We start from the raw sequence: 24,031 nt of genomic DNA on the forward strand, positions 1-24,031 counted from the left end.
CAAGGCTTGTACAGAACGACCTCATTCTCCCACACTTGCTCTTTCAAAAATATCAACTTGCTATAACTTTCTTCTTTAATGCCAATTCTTAACAAATTAAAATACAATAACAGGAGTGTAATTGAGCATTTATTGCTTATGGGCTCTAAAATGAGGCTAATCAGATAGTGACTAAGCCTCAGCATGGGCTCTTTTAATAGGCATGTTTTAACATACAATAACCAGGATATTTTATTTAAAATTATTATAGAAATGTACCAAGAGTCTGCTCTTTGGATGTGAACGCGGCAAGGGAACACATTTATCTTTGGCTCAGCATGGGCCAGGGAATCTGTTTCCTTGCTTGAGTTAGGCGTCGAAACTTCAGAGGAACTAGATCTAAAAAAAAAAAACCCCAGAATATGAACTTGGCAATTCTTGCGTTGCAAGCACTGTGGGTTTTTTTTTTTTTTTTTTTTTACAGACCTTACAAGATGCATTTCCTAATCCACGAAAAGCCCTTGGAGGTGGCGCTTCAGAAACAGTGGAAGGCAAGGAGGCCTGAGTATGTGGCTTCTGGGTTCCCCCAAGAGAAACGATGCTGAGTTTCCCGTGTTTGAAAGAATCCATCCCTTTTCATGTCTCCCCAGCTTGGCAGTTGAGGAATTAAAGCCAGAACCAGTATACAACGTGGCCGCCTCAGAAGCGGGACATGTGGCCCTGCGGGGCCCGAGGGAGGGACCTCGCCGGGTAAAATAAAGACGGCAGGCTTGATTTTGATATGCAAATGCTTCAGATACTACCCTTCCTGTGCTCCTCGTAGAAAATGCTGATCGATGATAAAAGGGGGAAAAAACCCTTTAACGAGGCATGAGGGTAATTCAAAGCCAAGTACTTTTAAACAGCACGTAACAAGTCCCCGGGGCCCACTCAAGAGCCAGGCCCCTCTGAGGCGCCATCTCCCGCCCCACAACAGCTTGAAAAAGTAGTAATTGCCAGCCTATTTGCATTTTTCTTCTCAAGTTGTCCGCGCTCTTGTCGCGCGGATTCTTTTCTCCAAGCAGGCGCGGGAGCAGAGGGACCCGTTCCTGAACGTGTCGATAGCCTTGGTGACTGTGCACCGGGTCCCCCCGCAACCCGGCTCCCACACCTTTGCCAACCCTTGTTTTTTACCTCTCGCTCCTAATTATGTTGCATCTATTGCCGTACACTTAATTAGCTGCATTAATGTGATTTCTTTTCACATAGTCAAGCAATTAAGAGCTATGATTGAGTTTCATTCAATTAGCCTCAACAAACATGCTAATTGATGTCCCAGATGCAAATGAGGTGCAATGAGAGAAACCTGCGAGCGACTGGGAGCCGTGTCAGGCCCACAGCTTTCAGCCTGCTGACGGAAGCACAGCTTAACACGGCTCCCACCTTCTGGGGGGCCGCCTTCAGGGAGGGCTGCGGAGTCATTAGCGCCGCCGTGCCTCCCATCGCTCCCGGTACGCAGGATTCATTTGATCTGCCGCCATACGATCCTGTCCTAAAAGCTCACAGCTACCCGTTACCAGGACCTGGAGGTCATCGGCTCGGTGACGCTGCGCTCCTGCAAGGAGAGTAAGCCCTCACCCAAATGCCACGAGAGGCTGCTAGAATGACACAGGGGTTCTCCCCAAAACTGCACGGGGGGGGGGGGGAGAAGAAGGTGCGTCTTGTCTTGGTGACCTCAGAGCCCTCTGCGTGCACGACGGCCCCACGGTTCTCAGCAAATGGTGAGTTCATCTTAGTCAGCTCTGGGGCATCTGGCACTCGAAGTTAAGCTCAAAATACAGCAATCCATCAAGAGTCCCTAAAAATACCCTTACTGTATTGATTCTCCCTGCCTCCCATCCCGACGTCACCTTTGGCTGTCTGCTGAAAGATGGGTTTGCCCTATGTGTTCACGGGGGTACCGAAAGCAGTTAACAAGATCTGAAAGCTAACCCAAGATGCAGAAACGGTATGATTGGCATCCCAGAATGAGAGCATCTGAATAAAAACCCATGGCTTTGAAACCGTACTCTCCTTGCAGAGATGATGCAATCGATGCCACTCTGCTTTTACACACTGGGTTGTTTTTTGTTTTTAAAGCATGGAGACTCATCATTTCCATAATTAAGTGATGCAAAAAGAATCACAGAGATTTCTGTTCCAATTAGGTTTTCCCAATAAGTTCTGGTTTCTGAGTACACATAAATGCTCAGAGATTTAATATTTTATGTTAACATGTAATACTTTCTCTAGGGTAGATAATTGTTAGGACAGACTGATGACGGGCCACGGCCATTGGATCGGATTTTTCCTCTCTGGATAAGCTAGCTTGTTAGTCCCCAAAGCGTGGTCCCTGATACGCGATCAAGGGGTTCACAGGTTCAGTACTGTTTTCAAAACATTCCAAGGCACTTTTTGCCTCTTTCACTGTGTTGAAATTTGCTTTAATGGTGGATAGAACTGCTGGCCCCAGAGCACAAACCAAGGCAGTGGCACCAAATTATATTAGTCCCTGTTGCTGTTATACGATTCATTGCCATGCTCTCTAAATAAAAACAAAAAAAAGTTGCACTTAAGAACGCTCTCAATCAACCAACCAAACCCCAAAAAACAAGAAGCAAAAACACCAAACCAACCAAAAAGCTACAGATTCATCAATATTTCAACCGTGAGCACATACATGTCTTTTTAATTTTCTGCGTAAGGGACACGGAAAGTACATATGAGTGTCTGTGCCACACACACACGCTGGACAGCGTCCTGCAGAAATGCACTTCTGCAATTGCTTGGAGTTGCAAGCTGAACTAGCCACTTTTTTGGCTGGGACACACTTTTACTTGCAAGAATGACCATGTCAGACACGAACTAGGCTTATTCGGTCTTGGGTCTTTGGCAGGTATTTTCTTGAAAATGAACAAAGTGAGCACTGCAAGAAAAATAGCACACAGTATCCGCACCCAGTGTATAAAGTATAATTTGAGCTTCCAGTGAGCATGAGAACCTTGGAGACTTGTATCTCTCACCGTGTGCCTGACACTTTCCAAATACTTAAGGCCTTTGCTGATAAGGTGGGCAGTGATATAAATGAATGCAGCTTCTGGATATCATCTGATGAAAAGTGTCACCATTTGGAAAGCTGCATACCTCAGTTAAACAATATTTTTGACATGACGCATGCACGGTGACACATGTGAGGCTGAATGAATTTTAAGGGAGCAGAGAGGGAAGATTTAGTGGTAACTGTTCAAGATTCTGTGCTGCGTTCCTATGTTTTGACAAACTGTCACGTGTTGCGTTTTGGTGCAACCAAACAGAATACCCACAATGATCAGAAATGTCTACTGGAATACTCTTCCCTTTTCCAGCGAAATGTCTGTACCAGGTGAGGGTCCTTACGCACCAAAATGACATAACATAGCGAACTGATGGCAGATGACAGTATGACAACCCAGCTCTCTCTTATTAAGCCAGACATCAATGAGTTTCGGGAACAAGAAAACAATCTTCTCTCGTCAAGATTTTCTTTCATTTTGGAAAAGGCGTTTTTCATAAAAATGTGATTTATGTAATCATATTACAAAAGGGCGATTTATTATTATTTTTTTAAATGTTCCTTTATTTTTGAGAGAGAGAGGCAGAGAGACAGGGAGACCGAGAACCCCAAGCAGGCTCTGCCTGCCAGTGCAGAGCCCATTGTGGGGCTTGAACTCAAGAACCACGAGATCATGGCCTGAGCTGAAATCAAGAGCCAGATGCTTAACTGACTGAGCCACCCAGGCGCTCCAGGTGGTTTATGATTTTAAATGAGTTATGTGAATATTTACAAATTTCCTTAGTTTTGAATTGTAATGTGCTAAGTATCAATTAGACACAACCTACAGAAACAAAAGCACTTTTGGATTCCTCAGTTATTTTTTAAGAAGGCAAAGGGGTCCTGAAGCCACAAGGCTCAAGAACCACTCGTCCAGTTCAATGTTTGCAAAATGGCCAACGGCTACGCACACGTGACTTTATGCGCACAGCATACAGGGGGAAAGAGCCGGATCTACGCAGAGATATTAGAGATGTTCCTCAGATTGTTTGTCTTTTCCTGGAGGAAAGGATTGACTCATTCTCCTGATTTTCACTGCACTTCATGAATGTCCAGGTTCAAAGAGGAACTGTAGTTTGTATAAGTTCTATTTTTAAAAATCCTTACTTCTGCGCTCAAAAAAAAAAAGTATGTTAAGAGAGCCCATTGTTAGATGCACTGCTATTCCCAACTCCATTTAATACTCTTTTCAAAGGAAACTAATCTATAAAGACACACATAATACCGTCCATTCAAAGAGACTAAGCAAATGTTCAAGTCCAACATTTCTGAATAATAAACAATAGCCTCATCTATAGTCATGGGCACAGAGGAAACCGACACCCTAAAAATACTATGGAAATATCGTAAAACTATGAGAAATCTTCTGGCCGTGTCCTTTCAGATCACATAACTCAAAGAAGACAATTTCTCCTTCTCTCCAAAGGACCAGTCACAATAGCGAGGTAGGAGGCAGCTTCAAAGCGAAACACCCTATGAGCAATGATTTTTGTTTCCCCAGACAGCCAACAGAATTGCAGGGTTTCGCTTTCGGAACTGCCTTTGTGAAGACCACTCGACCAAAGCTTGTGAGCGCACGTCAACGTGACGTGTGGCCACCACAGGAAGAAGGTACCTGGCGAAGTGGATGTCTACTGGTGACGGAGACAAAAGCCCACGGTTATGACATCCAATTCTCTAGTTAATAAAGGCTTTACAGGGCCAGGGAGTCACATAAGACCGGGTAGGGAGGAAGGCTGGTGAGACATCATGGGGGATCAGGGCCAGGTAGTGACATAAGACTGGGTAGAAGGGCAGGCTGGTGAAGCGTCACGGGGCATCGGTGGCGGTGCACTTTACGCACCATGGACAGCTCCAAGCAGGCCACCTCTCCAGTCTGGTGGCCAGCCTCCAACACGCGTGGGCTAAAGTCCAACGTTAGCCCAGGGGGGTGGGTTATTATAATAGAAATCAAAACAGCAGAAAACTCTAAATTGAATAATGAATATACCTTTTGCTCCCTGATTGTATCTGTCTTGATTGACCTAGTCGATTGAGCTTTCCACTGCAAGAAAGATTTTCCTCATTTTAGGTTAAATTGAATATTACCCAGTTGTAACCCATGCGTGCTCAAACCCAGCCCGTACAAAATGAATGTGTCGGTATGGAAATGGCTTCCTGTCTTCCCAGTCACTGTAGGCCTCTTCGAAAGGCAAGCATGAGTGAAATTTCATGACGATGAACTCGAAGGAGCTAGCGCCTTTCCTTGGCTATATGAGTACTTTAATAATTAATCATGGCTTGAAACAACTGGACCGGCAGTTAGATCTGGGAAGTTTAGAATGAGATAGGAATGCTCGTCATAACGGTATCAGATCTGAAGCTCTTGAAGATTCCAGATTTCTCACGATGAATTTGCCAGAATACTCAGCTCTTAAAGAAGCAGATTTTTAAGGACATGGTCTGTCCTCAGGGGGCGGGGGGCACTAATGATCGCTATGCTTTTTCTTCTACCAATTGACCCAAAGTAGGACAGAAATCTCCCATATCCGTTGTTGCCCACCACAAAATGTAAGGACTTTTTTTTTTTTTATTTTTAAAAATTTATTCACACTTAAGAGACAGAGCAAGCAGGGGAGGGGCACAGAGAGAGGAAGACACAGAATCCGAAGCAGGCTCCAGGCTCTGAGCCGTCAGCACAGAACCCGACGTGGGGCTCGAACCCATGAACCGTTGAGATCATGACCTGAGCCGAAGTCGGACGCTTAACCGACTGAGCCACCCAGGCGCCCCAGGACTTCTTCTAGTTCTGAAACATTCACCACACCCGTACGGAAGGCTCATCGCTTCTTTCCTCCTGATGCCTTGCTTTAACAGGAGTTCATCCATTTCCCTGATGTTACTGCTGCCATGGTGGTTTACAGTGATTCGAGCAGATTCATCTCCAATGAGGAGCAGTCAGTTCATTGACTCTCGAGACATGCTGATTTCCTAAACTAAACACGTCTGCCGAGGACAAAGTCAGCCTCCTTCTGGCCAGAGGATGGCCTTGGGGACCAAGCCCAGGATCCAACCTTGGAGTTGTGTCCTCAGACCTGCTACTTAATCATGCTTGGTCCCCATTTCCACATCTTTAAAAATAGGGGGATGAACAGTTCTTACCTCATGTGCGAGGATCACCTGAGATAATGTGCGAAGTGTCTGCGAGAGGGTCAAAGCCCTCAGCGAATGACGGCTCTGCCTACTGTGTCCAGTAAAAATTCTGGAATCTTTGCCCTCTGATTTTATGTGGGCATTTCCGGAGTTAAACGTGTTGTTCCAGGGGCGCCTGGGTGGCTCAGTCGGTTGAGCGTCCGACTATGGCTCAGGTCATGATCTCACGGTTTGCGGGTCTGAGCCCCACGTCGGGCTCTGTGCTGACAGCTCAGAGCCTGGAGCCTGTTCCGGATTCTGTCTCCCTTTCTCTCTGCCCCTCTCCCCTGCTCACACTCTGTCTCTCTCTCTCAAAAAATAAACATTAAAAAAAATTTTTTTTTAAAAAGGTGTTTTTCCCACTTGGGGTAGCAATTCTGACATAAAAAGTCATTGGGGGGGACCCTCAAAGTGGCTTTTCACTTCCCAGCATAGGAAAAAAAATAATTGGCCTCTGCAAACGCAAGACAGTTTCTACTTTCTCTTCTTTTTCTCCCCACCCTTCTTCCTTCCTTCTTTTTCTCTCCCCTTTTCTTTCCTTCTTTCTTTCTTTTTTTTTTTTTTTTTGTGGTGGGGGAGGCTTGTATACGGTAGTCAGACATTTTTATTGCAAAATGCCGTCTGGAAAAGATGCAAAACAAAATTGCCTAAAATGCAAGGGAGAAAAATCCGGGGGAAAACAAAAGGCCCCCTTCCCCTTGCTTATTGAGTTCAAAGGCATAACATGCAGCGCCCTGCAGCAAATGGGAAGCTACACTAATTTTAAAGCCATAAAACGCTATCAAGTGCCCTGCGGGGCAGGACTACAGTGAAGCTAGTGGCACCTAAATAAGATGTGGTTCATTTACTCCGCAGCTTAGCCTAATGTAATCATCAGCGGATTTTAGCCTAGAGTTGTAACAGGCAAACAGCCGACGCCGAGGAGGTAGCACTCCCAGCCATTGAGGGGGCCGCGGCTAGATTGCTGTTGATTAGAAAATTTTTCAGTTTTGACAAGCGCTTAATGAACATAAATCGCACCTTGATTGGTTTCCATTTGGGGCCACAGGCACACCTGAGAAGCGGCGGGCCTCCACCTCCACCCCTCTCCTCCTTGCAAGACCTTAGCGACAAGCCAGCAATTGGGTTACGAGCCGCAGAAGAAAATATTTATAAGATGTAATAATGGGATTCCGTTTCTTAGTAGAAGTGAAAGATTTCCTCGCTACCCCCCACGTCCGTCCTCTCCCGCAGAGTCCGCGGCTGTGACTTACTGTCAGTTGAAGAAAACCAATGGTTTTGATTTATTTACCTTTTCGCGAGAATTCTGGCTATGGTTAAGAGTACTAAAAAGACCAAAGATGGAAAACAAAATGACACAGATTGGGCTCAAAGGATGAAATATCATGCTGTGTATGATAGGACAATGTCCCATCGACTCTACTAGAAGCTTTCAAGACTCCAATCCACAGGCTACATTTAAATCTGTGTATTTACAGAAACACACATATACTTTTTTTTTTTTTTTTTTTTTTTTTTAGAAAAGAAGGCAGAAGGATTTTTCAATGTTGAAAAAAATAGGTTAGGTAGGATCTAGGATATTTGGTGGTTTAATTTTTATAGAGAAAGAGGACTTTTTTTTTTGTCTGCTCACGCCCTACACACTGTGTGATCAACACGAGGAACCTGTTCCATAGCGAGCATGCATTTTGGCCATTTTATTTGGAAATCTAAACACTTTGCAAACCCTCAGGGCTCTACAAAATAAATAAGAAATTACTTAGGCAGAAATAAGACTTTGATAAAGAATCTAACTTTTTGGTTTATATGCAAAAGGTAGGAGTGTATCAGTAGTCATTTTTTTAAAAAATAAATTTGTTGTTTAAAATAATTTTTTAAGGTTTATTTACCTTTGAGAGACAGAGAGAGACAGTGTGAGCCGGGAGGGCCAGAGAGAGAGGGGAGACACAGAATCCAAAGCAGGCTCCAGGCTCCGAGCTGTCAGCACAGAACCTGGCACGGGGCTCAAACTCATGAACTGTGGGATCATGACCTGAGCCGAAGTCGGACGCTTAACGATCTGAGCCATCCAGGTGCCCCTGCAGTCATTCTTTTTTTTTTTTTTTTTAAATTTTTTTTTTAACGTTTTATTTATTTTTGAGACAGAGAGAGACAGAGCATGAACGGGGGAGGGGCAGAGAGAGAGGGAGACACAGAATCGGAAGCAGGCTCCAGGCTCTGAGCCATCAGCCCAGAGCCCGGCGCGGGGCTCGAACTCACGGACCGCGAGATCGTGACCTGAGCCGAAGTCGGACGCCCAACCGACTGAGCCACCCAGGCGCCCCTGCAGTCATTCTTTTTAACAAAAGTTGTCGATATTCCCTGAAAATACTTAGAATACCTTGGCAGTATCATTGCACGTGTTTGAAAGCACTGCCATCTGGGAAAAACGGTTCATCACCCCATCTGAAACTGATGGGTGAATGCCAGGGACAGTTCCCAGGTCATTGGAGGCACAGAGGGGACCGCCTCCCCAACGCTCAGAGGGCTCCTGACAAACCCATATGACTAGGGCCGGGCCGCTGCTTTCATACCCCAGGGACCCCTCCCCAGTTCACTCTGTTCAGGACTGCACCCAGCATATTCCACCGCAGGCCCTGGAGAAGGCTGGACGTCTACGAAATTCAGTCATCCTCTATAGTGTTTGCGTGTTGTGGTTCAGACAACGAAACCTCAAGAGGCATTTGCACACCCACGAGCACAGCAGCACTATTCACAACGGTCCGGAGGAGGGAGACATCCAAACATCCCTCCACAGATGAACGGATAAAACGAAATGTTCTCTACACACAGAAGAGAATATTATTCAGCCTTAGGAAGGAGGGAAGCCCTAGCCCCTGCTACCATGTGCATGAACTTCAAGGATTTTGTGCTAATGAAAATGCGTCAGTCACAGAACGACAAATACCGTGCGATTCCACTCACGGGAGGTAATCAAAGAGTAGAACGAATTCACAGAGACCGACAGCAAATGGGGGTGCGGGGAGAGAAACGGGGATTTGGCGTGAAAAGCACAGGGGTTCGGGTGCTTCAAGATGAAGAGGTTCTGAAGACTGGCTGCACAAGGAGGATGCACCGAACGCTGAACTACACGCTGGAAAACGGCGAAGATGGTAAATTTTATGTGAGGTGTATTTTACAATTAAAAAACAAGACAACAAAACCTTAAGCTCTTCTCCCACCGTGGGGACCTTTTCTTCTATTTGCAGCAGGTGGGGGCTGGATACGGCTGTGCCTTATTTCTGTGGCTTGAAAGCATCAGGAGGCGGCTTCCTCTGCTTCTGATTCCAGGAACCGCAGGCCTGCAGGTGTGAGGACAGCCCACGCGTGTGGCCACTCGTGCCTTCTTCTTCGTTCGACAAGACGGCGCCGATGTGCAGGAGATGCAGGCAACAGGACCCCAGGGGTCTCTGCTCCAAGAGGCTCCCAGTCTTGTGGGAGAATCAGGCAGTGACATAAGCCAAGAGAACAGAGAAACGACGGAACGCAGCAAGGGGAGGGCACACACAGCAAGTGCACCCCAACACGCCCGGTGGAGGGAACTCCGGAGAAGTGACATTCAAGTCTGGACCGATGAGCAGAGTTTGTCTGGCAAAGGGGAGGGACAGGAACGAGCATTTCTGGTGCAAGCGGCTGTATTTGTTAGGGTCGGGAGGCCAGAGAACACGGCAGGGGGGACCAGGCGAGGCCTGGGGAGGTCTCAATAAGGGGTGAGGCCTCCATCCTAAGCAGAGTGGGGATCTTCTCCACCATGGAAACATTTAACAGAATCAAGTAGAGGGAAGGAAGTAACAATATGATGAAAAGCACAAGGTGATGTGGAAAAAATCACAGGGAGAACTGCCCTTCCCTGCATAGCAGACAGTGGCTGAATTCTGGAAACCCTGGTGGGCAGGACACCACGCTGGCCAAATGGAGCAGACACGCAGGTCTGAAAGTCTGGGAGACGTGGGGTTTCGGAAACCACCTGTCGGTGGGACTGCAGGCAGAGGTCCTCCCAGATGAGTTCCCAGGGAGCAGTGAAGGCAGAGATCCATGTGATGGTGGAGTAACCAGAGTCCTGGACCTCGAATGAGGGGCTCGGGGGTTCCCAAAGAGGGCCCCCAAGTCCTGGTGCTCCTCGGGGCTACATCCAGGCCATCGCGGTGTGGAAATCACAAGTGCAGGTTCCCACCTGTGCATCAGAAGGAATCAGCACAGGAAACTGAAGGAACCCCTCAAGAAGGAAGGAAATCAAGGAAGGAAGGAAGGAAGGAAGGAAATCAAGGAAAGAAGGAATTTTAAGATGAATGGAGGTAACGGTGTTCTGAAGGCCAGAGACCCACCATATCATGACTTCTTTCTCTACGTAAAACAAATTCAAACGAAGTTCTGTGGGTACAAGTATGGCCTATGTTCTTAGGTGACTATGTGTGGTGGGTTTTTTAATGTTTACTTTTGAGAGAGCGCGAGAGAGAAAGAAAGAGAGAGAGAAAGAGAGAATCCCAAGCAGGCTCTGCATTGTCAGCACAGAGCCCTACGCAGGGCTCAAACCCACAAACCGTGAGATCATGACCTGAGCCTAAGTTGGACGCTCAACTGACTGAGCCACCCGGGCGCCCCCGCAGATGTATGCTCTTAATTTACTTTCCTGTCAACTGTCTGTCCTAAGCTGCCTGAAAGCCTTTCTTGGAAAGAGGCAAAGCATTAAGTGCGATTTGAAGCAAACAAAACCTACACATGGAGCTCCTCGAGGTGACTTTCCCACCTCGGGCTTGGAGGGCCAGGTCTGCCGGTGAAACCACTCACATAGGACAACCCGACAGCGGTTATTCCCGGGGGAGGCAGAGAACACTCCCAACTTCTACCTTAACCTCAACAAAGCTGCACCGTATCCCCCTGGGGGGTATCCCTTTACCCTCATCACAACATACTTGGGGTTTTTCTGCTTCCCCAGGGCTGACTCCAGCCACTCTAGAAACTTCCACCCAGTTTACAAACCCATCCCCATTTGCTGGCGGTCAGACCAGAACAGAAAGGCTCACCTGCAGCCAGAGCTCCAGATCGCTGCTCCTCAGTAACTACCTATTTTCCTAATCCACTTTAAAATGGTTTGTTTGGGGGAGGGGGGGGATTCCAGCACTGGTTAAAGATGTCATGGCTTTTGTATATAATACCATGAGTGTGCGTCCCCCTCCCCCCACCTGCCGTAAGCTAATCTACACCCAGGGAGGTACGGCTGTGCAACACGGTTCATCTTCTCCGCCCCAGTCTCGCTATGATTTTCAAAGTAGAGCCAGGATCATCACCCGTGAGGCTCTCAGCCCAGGCCGTAGAGGAGCAAAGACATCGCAGGGGTCACGTGCCCACACTAGCCCTGGGCCGACAGTGGGGAGCAGGGCACAGTCCCTGCCTTCAATTAGACCAGGCTAGACAGGGGCAGTACAGATGCCGGAAGACACCAGAACAGCTGGTCTGCCAGGCAATCAGGGAGGACTTCTTGTGGAGGAAGGGCATGAAGGTCCCCCCCGACCCCGCAGGATGGACAGCACACTGGAAACAGAAGAAGCCAGGCTGGAAGAGAACACACAGACTGGAAGACAGCTTGTGGCACTGTGGCTTATAAAGGGGAAGCAAGACCAAATAGCTGTTCATCACAGAAGGAATCACGCTTCGTGGAGTAGCGTGTCACAGACGGGGCGCGTCTGACGCTGCTGTTCTCGGTAAAGAACGGGGGACACTGTCCTCAAGATTATCAGTCATTCTATCGCTCAAGACGTTGCGCATCTAGAAATTTGGGCTTTGGACTGATCTGCCTCATCACCTAGACTCAGGCTGGTCTGACTTCTGCAATGTTTTGGGGAAACCAATGAAGAGTTTCTCTTGACCGTGACTCAGTGTTCACGGCCTTGGGAAATCTGAGGTCCACCTGAGCAGGTGTGCAAAGCTAGCTGAAGGGGCTGATCACGGATTCGTAGCGATTCCTCAGTCCTCCAGGAAAATGCCCTTATTCGATGTGAAGGTTGTGTGTATTTTAAATGGTGATCACCAGCAGTGGGTATAGGCAAGAGCTGCTGTTCTCACAACGTAAATATCTTCCTTTTTCTCTCGTGTTATTTCTTTTGAGATAAATACCCACTTAGGAAATCACCCTGGATCTTTTCGTCTCTTTTGCATCTGTCAAGAGGTGGATTTTCCACCTGATCAGAACCTGAAAATGTGCAGAAATCAGCATCCTGATGATAACTCAAGAGTCCAAGTCTGACTCTCCCCAACACGGAAAAAACAAACAAACGTCAACAGCATTCAGAATCAGAGGTGTTGTGCAGCGGGAGGGCCTAAGCCGCTCAGGGGGCAGTGTTGCCGTGAGAAGGGCAAGTCGAGTTCTGTGCGTCAGGGAGAGCGGACAGAAACACGGCTGCTTCCAACTCGGGCCCCGTGCAGAGTGGGAAAGGAATCCCAGGAGAAGGTTTTCCAAAGTGTGAGCAATCTGAGCCCATGTCAGCCAGGCGGGCTCCTCCAGCCACCCCGGGCCCTCAGAGGAAGCCGGGGCAGCCTTCCCGGGCGGGGCCCCGTGAAGTCCTCGGCCTGACCGTGTGGCCACGAGCTCACTCTTCGGAATCCCGGCGCGTGCACCTCTGTCAGCCGTGCCCTCGACGGCTGCTCTCTCGACACGGAAGATGAATAGGCAGCGATGCTGAGATGTGGAGCCCCGAGGTCTGAGTTCTATCTCATTATCCCCTCCGTTTTTCTATCAAGGTGCTCCCTAAGGCTCCTATTTAAGTCCACACAACAGGCTGTCCTTCGCCCAGCCTGACCGTGATCCGGCCAAGTGTCACACACCAGACACACGCACCCTATCTCCCCCGAGAAAGTTAGGCAGGGAGGGCTTTTTAAAGGTTCGGAGGTGTACCAATTTTCAGAGACCTGAAAACACTGACCACCGAGCAGCGTGAGAAGCCTGCCCCCGCACAGTTTAATCTTACGAGTTCGGGGCTGTCTGTAGAGTGCCCGGTGGAGGTGGAGGGGGAGCTAAGCTGGTCAGTTCCGGAGGGAGGGTGGCCACTAGTCCCAGGGGGCCTGGACCTCCGCCAGGTCTCAGCAGGGACAGTCCTGCGGCCTGGGCTAACCTGTGCGGCTGATCACCCCGCGGGAGCATCCACAAACCCAGAGCAGCGTCATGATTTTGGTTGAGCCTTCCGCCTGTTATCTACACCGAGCTGTAGGTTTAATTTAATGACAGGCAGCATCTTGAGAAGGATGAATCAAGTGAACGGGGTTTTCCTGGGCCCCGGGCTTCACACCTGCCCACGTGACTCCCTGATCTCACTCAGCAGCTCGGACCTCGGGAGTCCAGCTGACTCCATCGGCCTCAGTTTGCTGAGTTTGGCCGGGGGGGGGGGGGGGGGGGGTACCTCTGGAATCGGAAGTGACCTTGGAAGACACTGTCACCCAACCTTCCACCCAGGGGATTCTTCTTCCAGATTTCCGGGGTGGACACTGGCTGGCCGGGTCCTCGATGTCCACGGTAACAGGCACGGCCCGGAAGGAATGCCGAACAACACGGATGTGGGCTCAGAAGGTCCGGGGGCAGGTTCCAACCTGTGCAGAGGCGGGTGGCCCAGGCCCACCGTCGAGCAGCTGTGGCCACGCTCAGGCGTGGAGCCGTCGCTCCGCACCTGTGGCCGTCCCCACGCTGGCCAGAGCGCCTCTTCGGCCAGCCGGCCCCCGTCACGGCACCTGCAACGGCTGAGGGCAGCCGGTGCGGGAACCACCCGTCCTGAGGAACAGCCGAGACTCACGGTCACTCCCGTCGCCTGTGCCGCACCTCCCACGGCTCCCCGTGACGCGGGCGGTGTAGGGACCCATGGGCGGGAGGCAGTCCAGCTGACGGCTCCTGAGCCTCTGGGGACGCGCCCGAACAGGAGAGGAGGTGTGGCAGCGGGTGAGGTGGGTCCACACTTCACGGAGCGCAGAGCGAGCAAGTCCGGGGCCTGGAGATACTGCTGCGGTCGACTTCCGGGACGCTTTCTCAGTCTGGGTTGGGTCAGTCCTTTCCCTGTTTGCGCCTGATCTCCAGAGCGACCGTCGCCTCCTACGGTCTGGCCACGCACACGCAACTCCACCCTCTGCTTCTGGACAAGAGGGTCTCTTGTTTAAGGTTTCCAAGGGCAGGAAACAGGGCCGGGGCGAGAGGCTTCCTCTCAATGACTCCCACCTCCAGCACAGAGAAAGCCCGCGCCATAGGAATGATGGAGGGAGGCCATGCTGTGTGTCAGGGCACCGGGGCTGAGCCTGGGGCTCGGGACGGACAGACCCTTCTAGGGATGATGCCACAACCCTGGGAAGAATGAAGGCCTGGAAGAAGAGCTGACTGGGAAAAGGATGGGAGGGAAGGAAGAGGAAGGTGAAGCCTTGAGACCGGTGGGAAATGACACCCTGGGGGCCCCACCCCACAGAGGTCCCTGCTTAATGTCCTTGTGCCTGTAGAACCTGCCCGAGCACCGAGATCGGCAGGCAGTCCTCAGAGACCGGCTTCCAGGAGCTTCCCCAGTAGCTGACCCGTTCCAGGCACACGGCGAGCCCGTCGGCCTCACGCCAACCCCACCGAGGGCTGCGGGGCCAGGGGCCCCCAACTCATGACCCGCAGCCTGTGTCCTAAGCCACGGTTTCAAAAAGCTTGTCTTTCCACCGGGATCCCGTAAGCTCGGCCCACAGCCGGGGACCACGCACTGATGATGTGTTCAGTTGAGGGGCTGCCTTCATTTTCCACCACACCAGCGTGCACAGGACCCCTCCTTGGGGCTCAAACTCGGGGTTCGTGTCTGAAGGATGATCTTCTACGTAAACACTTCCACGGACAGCGGTGTCATAAGCAAATGGCATCGGCGTCTTTAAGGATTATAACTCACTTCTTCTGGCAGATCTTTTTTTTTTTTTTTTGAGAGAGGGAGAGAGAGAGAATGAGCAGGGGAGGGGCAGAGAGAAGAGGGAGACACAGAGTCCAGAGCAGGCTCCAGGCTCCGAGCTGTCAGCGCAGAGCCCGACGTGGGGCCCGAATTCGCGAACCGCGAGATCACGACCTGGGCGGAGGTCAAGAGTCAGACGCTCAACCAACTGAGCCCCGCAGGGGCTCACAATCTGAACTTCTAATGAAATGATTAGGGCCCTCACCATGCTGACCTACTTCCCTTTGAACTCGATTCAGTCCCTTACTCTGCTCCAATCTTCTCTGGGTGCAAGACCCCCATGCGGCTCCCTGGGTTTACCACCATCACCAAGTTGAAGGCGGCTGCTGCTGGAGTCCGGGTCCAGCCTGAGGGGAGCGTGAGCAGCAGACACGCGCACTGTAAGCACACGTCTGTGCCAGTGACGAGAGCCACAGGGCGACGCGTGGGTTGCGAAGGGGCCGCTGTGCGGTTCTGCCCGGTACCTGTCTGAATTCCCCATGTTTCGTGCATCCTCCAGCCCGGTGCTCTCAAACCCCCACAGCTCACCCCATTATGGAAGCATCACCTTATTAGAATCCCATGCGCAGAAAAACATGCCAGGTTCCTTTTTGGTAAATAAATTACCTAACCATCGAAAGTCAGGGGTACACGCCAGCAGCTGGCCCGGTGACTCCACTGCTGAGAAACACCGAATCTTTTAGAAAACTCTATCTAAATACACCAGACGGTTTAGCCGGGTTCTTTTCCTTTGCTCCCTGGAGAGACGCGGGCTGTAGGCTACGCTATTTCAGCTCAGTGCGGACGCCCTGCTGGGGACCAGTAATAGGGGTGATGGTCAATGGTAATGAAACCCGAAGCCACCGATCTGGGCAGATTTCTCCAATATTTCACCCACTTGCAGCAGAAGCATCCTTCGTGGGTTCCGGCCATAGTACAGCCCGGGGGCAACTGAGAACGCGGGTGTTACAGCGTGATCAGTTTAACGGGTATCACTGCCTTCTAGCACCTTTTGACGTTTCCTACACGGAAATAACGGGGACGTTCTATACGGTCTGCAATTTTAAGACTCGAATTTGCGACACATCCCGCGTGCTCCCCGATGTCTTACGAGAGAAAGTCTGGCCTCTGCCCGTGGGCGTTGCCTCGATGGGTCTTCCCGTCGTGAGCCCAAGAATGCCAGACTCACTCCGCCGTGAGGGATCTGCAGCTCGCTAGCAACTTGGAAGGGAACACCTACCCGGAACTCACTTCCTCTCCAAATTTCCAAAGCTGGGTGGTGACAAGATCAGAGGAGGGTTACAGCGAAGGCCGTGCCCTCTCTCCCTGCCCTAGTAATTCAAGTCCATCCCTAGGTGACCCTGCCCCCTTGGGGGGGGTGGGGCGGGGCGTGTGTATTTGCATCAATAATTTCAGTTCCCGGGAGACTGGCATTAATGGAATTGCACTTTAAAGTGATTGGCTCTCGCCTGCCATGTAATTATAAAACAAAGCCCTGCTGAGCTCCTCTTCTGTACTCCGACAACATCCGCGCATACACACGTATTGAAGAAAAAAAAGGAACTGGCAAACACGGAGGGGCACCACGAGAAGCAGCCCATGTGGGAATATTTTCAAAGACGGAATGGTGATGACATTTACGGAGAGGCTGGGATGGGCAGGGACACACCGTCGTGACACGTTTCCCCCTTGGCAAGGAGGAGCGAACGTCCCTCTGACCAAGCCTGAGCTTGGCTGGCGAGCGTAAGGTGGCCTGAAATGCTCATCGGTCAGACCCCACTTTTTACTGGTCGGTGAGTCCGCGGCAAGAAGGATATTTGGATCACTCTTCTCTCTCTGACTAACATAAAGCAACTGGGGCAACAGTCGGACCCCCTGTGCTCCCTGGCAGGGTCTCCAGAAGAAGGGAGCCAGGTAGAGGGCAGCTGCCCAGCGGATGGGGCCGTGCTGGGGAGAGAGGGGCAGACCCAGCACTATCCTGGCGCTCCCATGCAGGCGGGCAGCGGGCTGCAGGCGACGCGGGAATGGTCACAGGCAGGCCTCCGGGGACTGGCACGAAGTCCCTCTGATTGGGAGGCCACCCGGAGAAGCAACCTGAATCTATTCCCAAATAAGCCAAAATAAGGCAAGCACAAGGGAATCCCCTCAGTACAATGAAGAATTTATAGCTCTGGAGTCTTTGGAATGGTTAAAGCATGGGAGGCGACCCCATCAACATCAGAAATAAGTCAGAGATGCCTAACGAACACCCGTTTTTCAACACGCTCCTGAAAGGTAAAGGCAGAGCTGTAGGACACAAAGGAGAAGAAAGGAATTCACCCCAGGAAGCAAATTAAACAATAAGGATGCCACTCGTTACTTATCCTAGCGGAATACCATAGATACATTACTGTGAAGGTAAACATTCACCCGCGTGCAGGGTAAAAGCCCTCTGGTTTCCTGCCAGAGGAGAAAGACTGATAACTCTTTCCAGGAGTCTGGCAACATATGCCCAAAAGCCATGAGAGGGTGAGACTCTTCAACTAAGGAAGCCTATTGCTGGGCATCAGGGGGAACACAGGTAAAGGCAAAGAGATGTCAACAGAGGACACTGATTAGAGTTACTCAAAACATTAAAAGTAATTCAAAGTAAACATGTCCGTTTTGGAGTCACTGTTAGACCGATGAGGGCATATCCCCACGACGGATGTCACGTAACAGTCAACAATGGTGGCACACGAGTGTATTTGCTGACGTGGGGATGTGCACATGATCTGTCATCATCTAGGAAGGTGGACCCCAGACAGCGAACACAGGGTGACTGCGTGGTTGTGGGAGGAAAAAGCACATACGCATAGAAATGGCCTGGAGTGTATACCCCAAATGCTAGCAGTCATGTTCCCCAGGTGGCCCTCTGGGAATGATTCTAAATCTTCTTCAATGCCCTTATGTCTAACTTCTGGTTCATAACTGTAATTTTTCAATGCAAAGCTTAACACAGTGATATAACCAAATGAGCTATATAGTCTAATCTCCACATTGACCTACCTCAAGACAGATAATCATGCAAGATTCATGGCATGTGTTGTTACAGAAATACCATTATCGCCCCATCTTCAGATTTTATCAAAGCTTTCTAAAGCCTTGCACTTTCCCCCCAAAGTGACATTGATTCTGCTTTTTAATCCATCTTCTAGAAATCGCCAACATAATGCACTTTACATGAACACATGTAGAAAGGGGGCTCTTACCTTACAATATGTGCTCTTGTCTGACAATAAAAACTGAGTCACGAACTGCGCTTAACTTACTGTTTTTCTCAGCTGCTCAGAGCCGATTCCTGGGTTCCAATGCAATCATTTCCTTTATTCTAGATTTGCAGATATAAGCTCTCTTGTCTCTTTTGCTACCTGCTCTTGTCTTTTTACTTCCATTTAAAATTTCACTTCACCTGTCCCTTTTATTGTAACTCCTCGCAGAATCAGAGAGCCAGAGATCGGCTGTTAGGAAGGGGAAGAGAGAGACATGTGGTCTGATGGAGAGAGCGAGGGGCATTTTATTTATCTCGTGATGGAGTAGGAGACCCAATACTACTTTAACTTCAAACGGGGGCCAGAGGCCTGACGCTGTGGGGACCCCCAGCCCCCAACACACACACACACACACACACACACACACACACACACACACACGCCCAGCGTGTGAGCTGAGTTCTGGGCCTGCTGACCGAGCCAAGGGGCCATACTCACATGTAAACTTGGGTGATAGGTCAGCACGCCGTTGTCACACAGGGTGACGTATTTCTTCTTCCACTCCTTGTTCAAAGATTTGCCGCTTCGCTTCAGCAGCATGCCCTGAAGCAAAAGGAGCCAAATATAAATTCATAAAGTCTTGTGTGAGTTTTCTTAAAAAGCAGACAGATAACGTTAAAAATCTGAAACATTCATTTCTCTTGTCATCTTAAAATGGAAACTTTACACTTATTTTTCACTTGGCAATTTGGCTTTTCTCCTCTCCTTTACGCACAACACATATGTTCAACCAGTTTGTGTGTGTGCGTGTAGAACTTCGCTTTGGGAATCTCATGAGTGCTGCAGAGGGGACCGTTTGTTCAACAAATACAATACCAACCGCCATGAAGCCACCGTGATGTTATGTGCCCCACACCCTTCCCATAACTAAGCACATTTGGAACTAAAGGTATGTTTTACTTATTTACTTATTTATTTATTCATTTATTTAAAAAATTTTTAAACGTTTTTATTTATTTTTGAGACAGAGACAGAGCACGAACGGGGAAGGGTCAGAGAGAGAGGGAGACAGAGAATCCGAAACAGGCTCCAGGCTCCAAGCTGTCAGCACAGAGCCCGATGCGGGGTTCGAACTCACGGACCGTGAGATCATGACCTGAGCCAAAGTTGGACGCTTAACCGACTGAGCCACTCAGGCGCCCCAAGGTATGTTTTAAAAAAGGAAACCTAAGTTCTTTTTTCTAAAAATAACACATTAACTGAATTCTGAAACTTATGATATTTACAAATAAGCACATTAAAAAATTTTTTTTTTAATGTTTATTTATCAGAGAGAGAGAGACAGATCATAAGTGGAGGAGGGGCAGAGAGAGAGGGAGACACAGAATCCAAAGCAGGCTCCAGGCTGAGCTGTCAGCACAGAGCCCAACTCGGGGCCTCAACCCACAAACACAAGATCATGACCTGAGCCCAAGTCGGACATTTAACCCACTGAGCCACCCGGGCTCCCCCAAATAAGAACATTTTGTTTTATAGTTTTTCATTTCGGATTTCTAACTTACTAAAAACAAAATTCCACTTGTAAATTTAGTGGCAGGATTTAATAGAACAATCGTGTATGATCAATCTGCCTTTAATGAAATCATGTTAGGGCTTCCTGAAAACCATTCGGAATTTGATGCCCTTGCGCTCTGAAGCATGTTTAACGAAGGCTCCCCGGACGACTGAAGGAGCTCCCTCCTGCTTGAACGCTCAGTTCCCTGCGAACCTCCCACGTCTTCTCTTGGCCTCTCTGGGTTGAAAACCGGTGGCCAGCGCTGAGCTCGGCCTCGACTTTGCGCTTTCCCTCCCTGGTGGGGCTTCACGCCCTCCCGGGTCGGACTATCTCGACCCGAGCTTCCGCATTGGGACCGTTCGGCTCCTGACCTCGTGGAACAAGGAAGACTGGAGAGTCTCCCGGCTTGCTCTTCCTCCCCAAGTCCATTGTGGAACTCACAGGATGGAAACCACGACTGAGAAGGCCCAAGCATGGTGCGAGTTAATTCACCCGGACCAAGGCCCAAGGCCGGTTCTCGGTATGAAATGGAGTCTCCTAGAAGCAGACGCCCCTGAGTCTCCTGGGGAACTGGGGCCTGCTTCCTCCGACCTCCTAACAGACACTGCTATCCCCCCAGAGCCACAGCGCAAGAAAAAATCCAAGAAAATATCACGTAAGCACTTTTAGGCGATAATTAGGTTCGAGCTCCAAATAATTCCCGATACTGTGACAATACTGCTTTGTCTCTGATGTTTCACCACCGTGAGTGATGGATGCTGAGCCAGCTGGGGAGTCCGGACACTGGTTAAACATCGTTTCTGGAGGAAAGTATTCTTAAGGTTGAAGAAACGCACAAGGGAACCTTGCTGGAAGGTCGTTTCTTTGCAGGTTCTTCTTATTTGAAGAAAACACAAGGCAAAGCTCAACGTACCTTGATTTCTTAGACCCTACGAAAAACCAACCTAATCCAAATATGGCACGGGGATCAGCAAACAGAAGCCGGATGCTGGTGACAAACCAGGGCGATTCAGGTCCCACTGCACGGTGAGCACCAGGCAGAGGGCAAGTCACTATTGGTGATTCGATGGTCAACAAGCCATCACTTAAAATCATTAAATTTCCCTCTCCGGCGGATTTCTCAGATTTTTAAACTTAGCTCAACAGAACTTCACAGAGGCTCTCCTGTGGGCTCACATTTTCCCAACACCCGTTTGAGATGTAATTCTAATACCAGGCGCAGGGGTCACCTCGGTGTCACTGGTAGCTGAGAGCGGTTCTGGGCTTCAGCGAGCTCTGGCCCGCCCAGCGCAGACAAAGACAGAGAGGCACCCCGTCCCCGGGGCTCCATGCACACGGACCCCACCGCTCCTGGCCAGCTTGTGGTACTGTCGTGAGCAGATCCTACACGCATGATTATCCTCTCCCCAATGAGGGCTGTCGGGCCTTCCTCCTGAGGGGGTAAAGGGAAATAGTCCAACCAGGAGGTGACGAGAAGAGATGACATCGTCGGGGAACTACCCCAGGTGGACTGATCTTGGGGCTGGGAAAGCTAGAAAACGCACGTCTCGACAATCTTAAATAAATTCTATGGTTCACCTTGCAGGGTAATCCTCTCTGCTTACGGTTCAAATGCTGCAGGAGTCAGCAGGGCTGAAGAACACCCCGGCGTCCGAGGAGCCGTGCCTCTGTCCTCCGGCCTGGGTCCCGGCTGGGTTCACTGCCCGACCCCCCGGGATTTCTGTGGCGACAAAGCCGCCCGGCCGCCCCGCTGCCCCCAAGTTAGGGCCCACCAGCCCTGGACTGTGTGAGCCTCCACGTTTAGCCAGAACACTGGAGGGGCTGGTCGCCGCACCCCACCTGTCTGCGACTGTCAGCAAGGGCCCATCCTAAGAGGCGCCAAGAGACGCGCTCTCTGATGAGCAGCCAAGGAGGCTGCAAGGCGAGGCTTTGTAATCAGAGGCTCGATCGGACGACGAATGACAAGACGCTGCAAACAGCTTCAGTGGATCAAAAGCACGTTTTCTCTCAGTTTCTCCCCCTTCCTTTTTTTTTTTTTCTTTTTCTTGACAATTAATTCCAAACACTGATTTTTTTAAGAGCATTTGTACCAAGGGAAAAAGTCAGGGCATTTCGGAGTCTAAACAGACACCAGAAGTTAAACCACTCGATCCTGAGTCGGCTAGACTACTATTTTGCACGATCCGTGTCCGGACTCACCCGGTCCTGCCTGGACAGCACTGTGCCAGGGGGCCCGTGGGTCTGGACAGCTGGGGCTGGCGGAGGAATCGTCTGTTTCCAGGGGGAAGCGGGGGGGGGTGAGGCCGAGCCTGGTTCTGGGCCCTGCAGCTACACGAGACGGGGGCGTCCCCCTTCAGCTGCAGTCCTGCCCTCACTTGCAGGAACCAAGGGGAGCCACCACAAAGTCCCAGCGAGAGACCCCACCCAACACGTGCCTACACACCAGGAACGCCTTCTTAGTCCCAGACTCTTCGAGAAGCAAAAGGTCCCGGTGGCTCTACCAGTGTGGGGCCCTCCTCTGAACACGGCGCCCACCAACGTGCCCAAGACAAGACTGCAAACCCACCATGCATCTTTGGGACGGAGTTCTACGCACAGGAAACAAGCACTACTGTCCCAGCAGCCCCCTCGCGGCATCAGGCTGAGCCCCTCAGGCTTCACCTCTTAGCTTCGGCCGTCCCGAACTTACACGCTGTCCACCGAAGTACCAAGAAGATGGAAAATGTAAAAAGAGTCCATTTTCAGCTGTTAAAGGGCACGAAACCATGGTCTCACCAGCCAGAAGAGGCCAGAGGCCAGAAGGCTCTCTGCCAGAGCCACACGGGGGACAGTCCTCGTCAGCCAGTGCAAACGGCCCTTATGATTCTAAGCCTCTTTGGCGCTGTGTGACCCAGGGCAAAACCGCACGGGCGAAGGTCAAGATGCACACCTGGTCTTCAGATGCTACTTTTGCACGCACAAAAACCGCCTCTTACCTAAGACCGCTTCTCGCTGGCCAGCTATCGCGCTGTACACATCAGTTACAGTTACTGTTTCATTTGACCTTTATGTGGCTTATGCATCTGTTTTTAAAATTTTCAGTTTCCGGACACCTGGGTGGCTCAGTCGGGTGAGCGTCCGACTTCGGCTCAGGTCACGATCTCGCCGTCCATGAGTTCAGGCCCCGCAACGGGCTCTGTGCGGACGGCTCGGAGCCCAGAGCCCGCTTCGGATTCTGTGTCTCCCTCTCTCTGCCCGTGCCCCGCCCAGGCTCTGTCTCTTTCTCTCAAGAGTAAATAAACATTCAATTAAAAAAAAGTTTTTTTTGTTTAGTTTTCACTTTCAAAACAGTCCTGGGCTGCGAGCCAGGTGCTGCTCTAAGGGCCTTACGAGTATTAACCCACTGAAAGCTCACACCCTGATGCAAGTAGTTGCTATGATTATCCCCATTTTACAGATGAGGCCAATGAGGCACAGAGACTTTCTGTAACCTCCCTGCACAGCTGGCCTGGCAGCTGGTCTCCAAAGATGGCTCCCAACACACTGCTTCTAGGTACACGTGCCCCCGTGAGAACCACCCCACCCTGACTTGGGGATGCCTGAGCCTCACTTTAACCAAGAGAACTGGTAGAGACGCTGTCTACGCTGGTTTTGCACGTTCAGAAATCTTGGCAGCTTGCAGCTTCTGTTGTGGGGAGGTCGGAGACAGGAGCCACGCTGTACCCTGTTGTGGTCCTGGGCCACGAAATTATGAGAAGTAATGATGGTTTTCTCAAATCGTTAAGTTTTGGGGCAGATTCTTAGGCAACGACAGATAAGAAACACAGACTTAGTACCTTCTACTGCTTTGATAAAATCCACAAACACGTGGCACTGGCTCGGAACCAGGCAGTTGGCTGAGGCTGGCAGGAACAGAACAGCTATTCACAGAGGCTACAAGGACAGGAAGGGAAAGGCTACCGGAGTTTTGCATAAAGGGTGCCCAAGCTGGGCACTGGCCGAACCAACAGCAGACCTGCTCCCTGCAGGAACGTGGAGCACA

The 24,031-nt window shown here is 50.3% G+C and overlaps 1 protein-coding gene across 15 annotated transcripts in view; it reads right to left on the reverse strand.

The window, feature by feature from the left end:
* AGAP1 (ArfGAP with GTPase domain, ankyrin repeat and PH domain 1) overlaps positions 1-24,031 on the reverse strand; it is a 550,398-nt gene that overhangs the window by 191,724 nt on the left and 334,643 nt on the right. For all 15 annotated transcript variants that reach the window (XR_013557140.2, XM_078450755.2, XM_078450753.2 and 12 more), the window contains one exon: positions 18,954-19,058. Coding sequence is in view for 14 of the 15 variants with exons in the window: in XM_078450755.2 (XP_078306881.1) it covers positions 18,954-19,058 (105 nt within the window). In the remaining variant the exon portion in view is untranslated. The remainder of the gene's footprint in view (positions 1-18,953; positions 19,059-24,031) is intronic.

This window comes from Panthera onca, chromosome C1, assembly GCF_046562875.1.
Source record: "Panthera onca isolate mPanOnc1 chromosome C1, mPanOnc1 haplotype 2, whole genome shotgun sequence".
Classification (NCBI taxonomy): Eukaryota; Metazoa; Chordata; class Mammalia; order Carnivora; family Felidae; genus Panthera; species Panthera onca.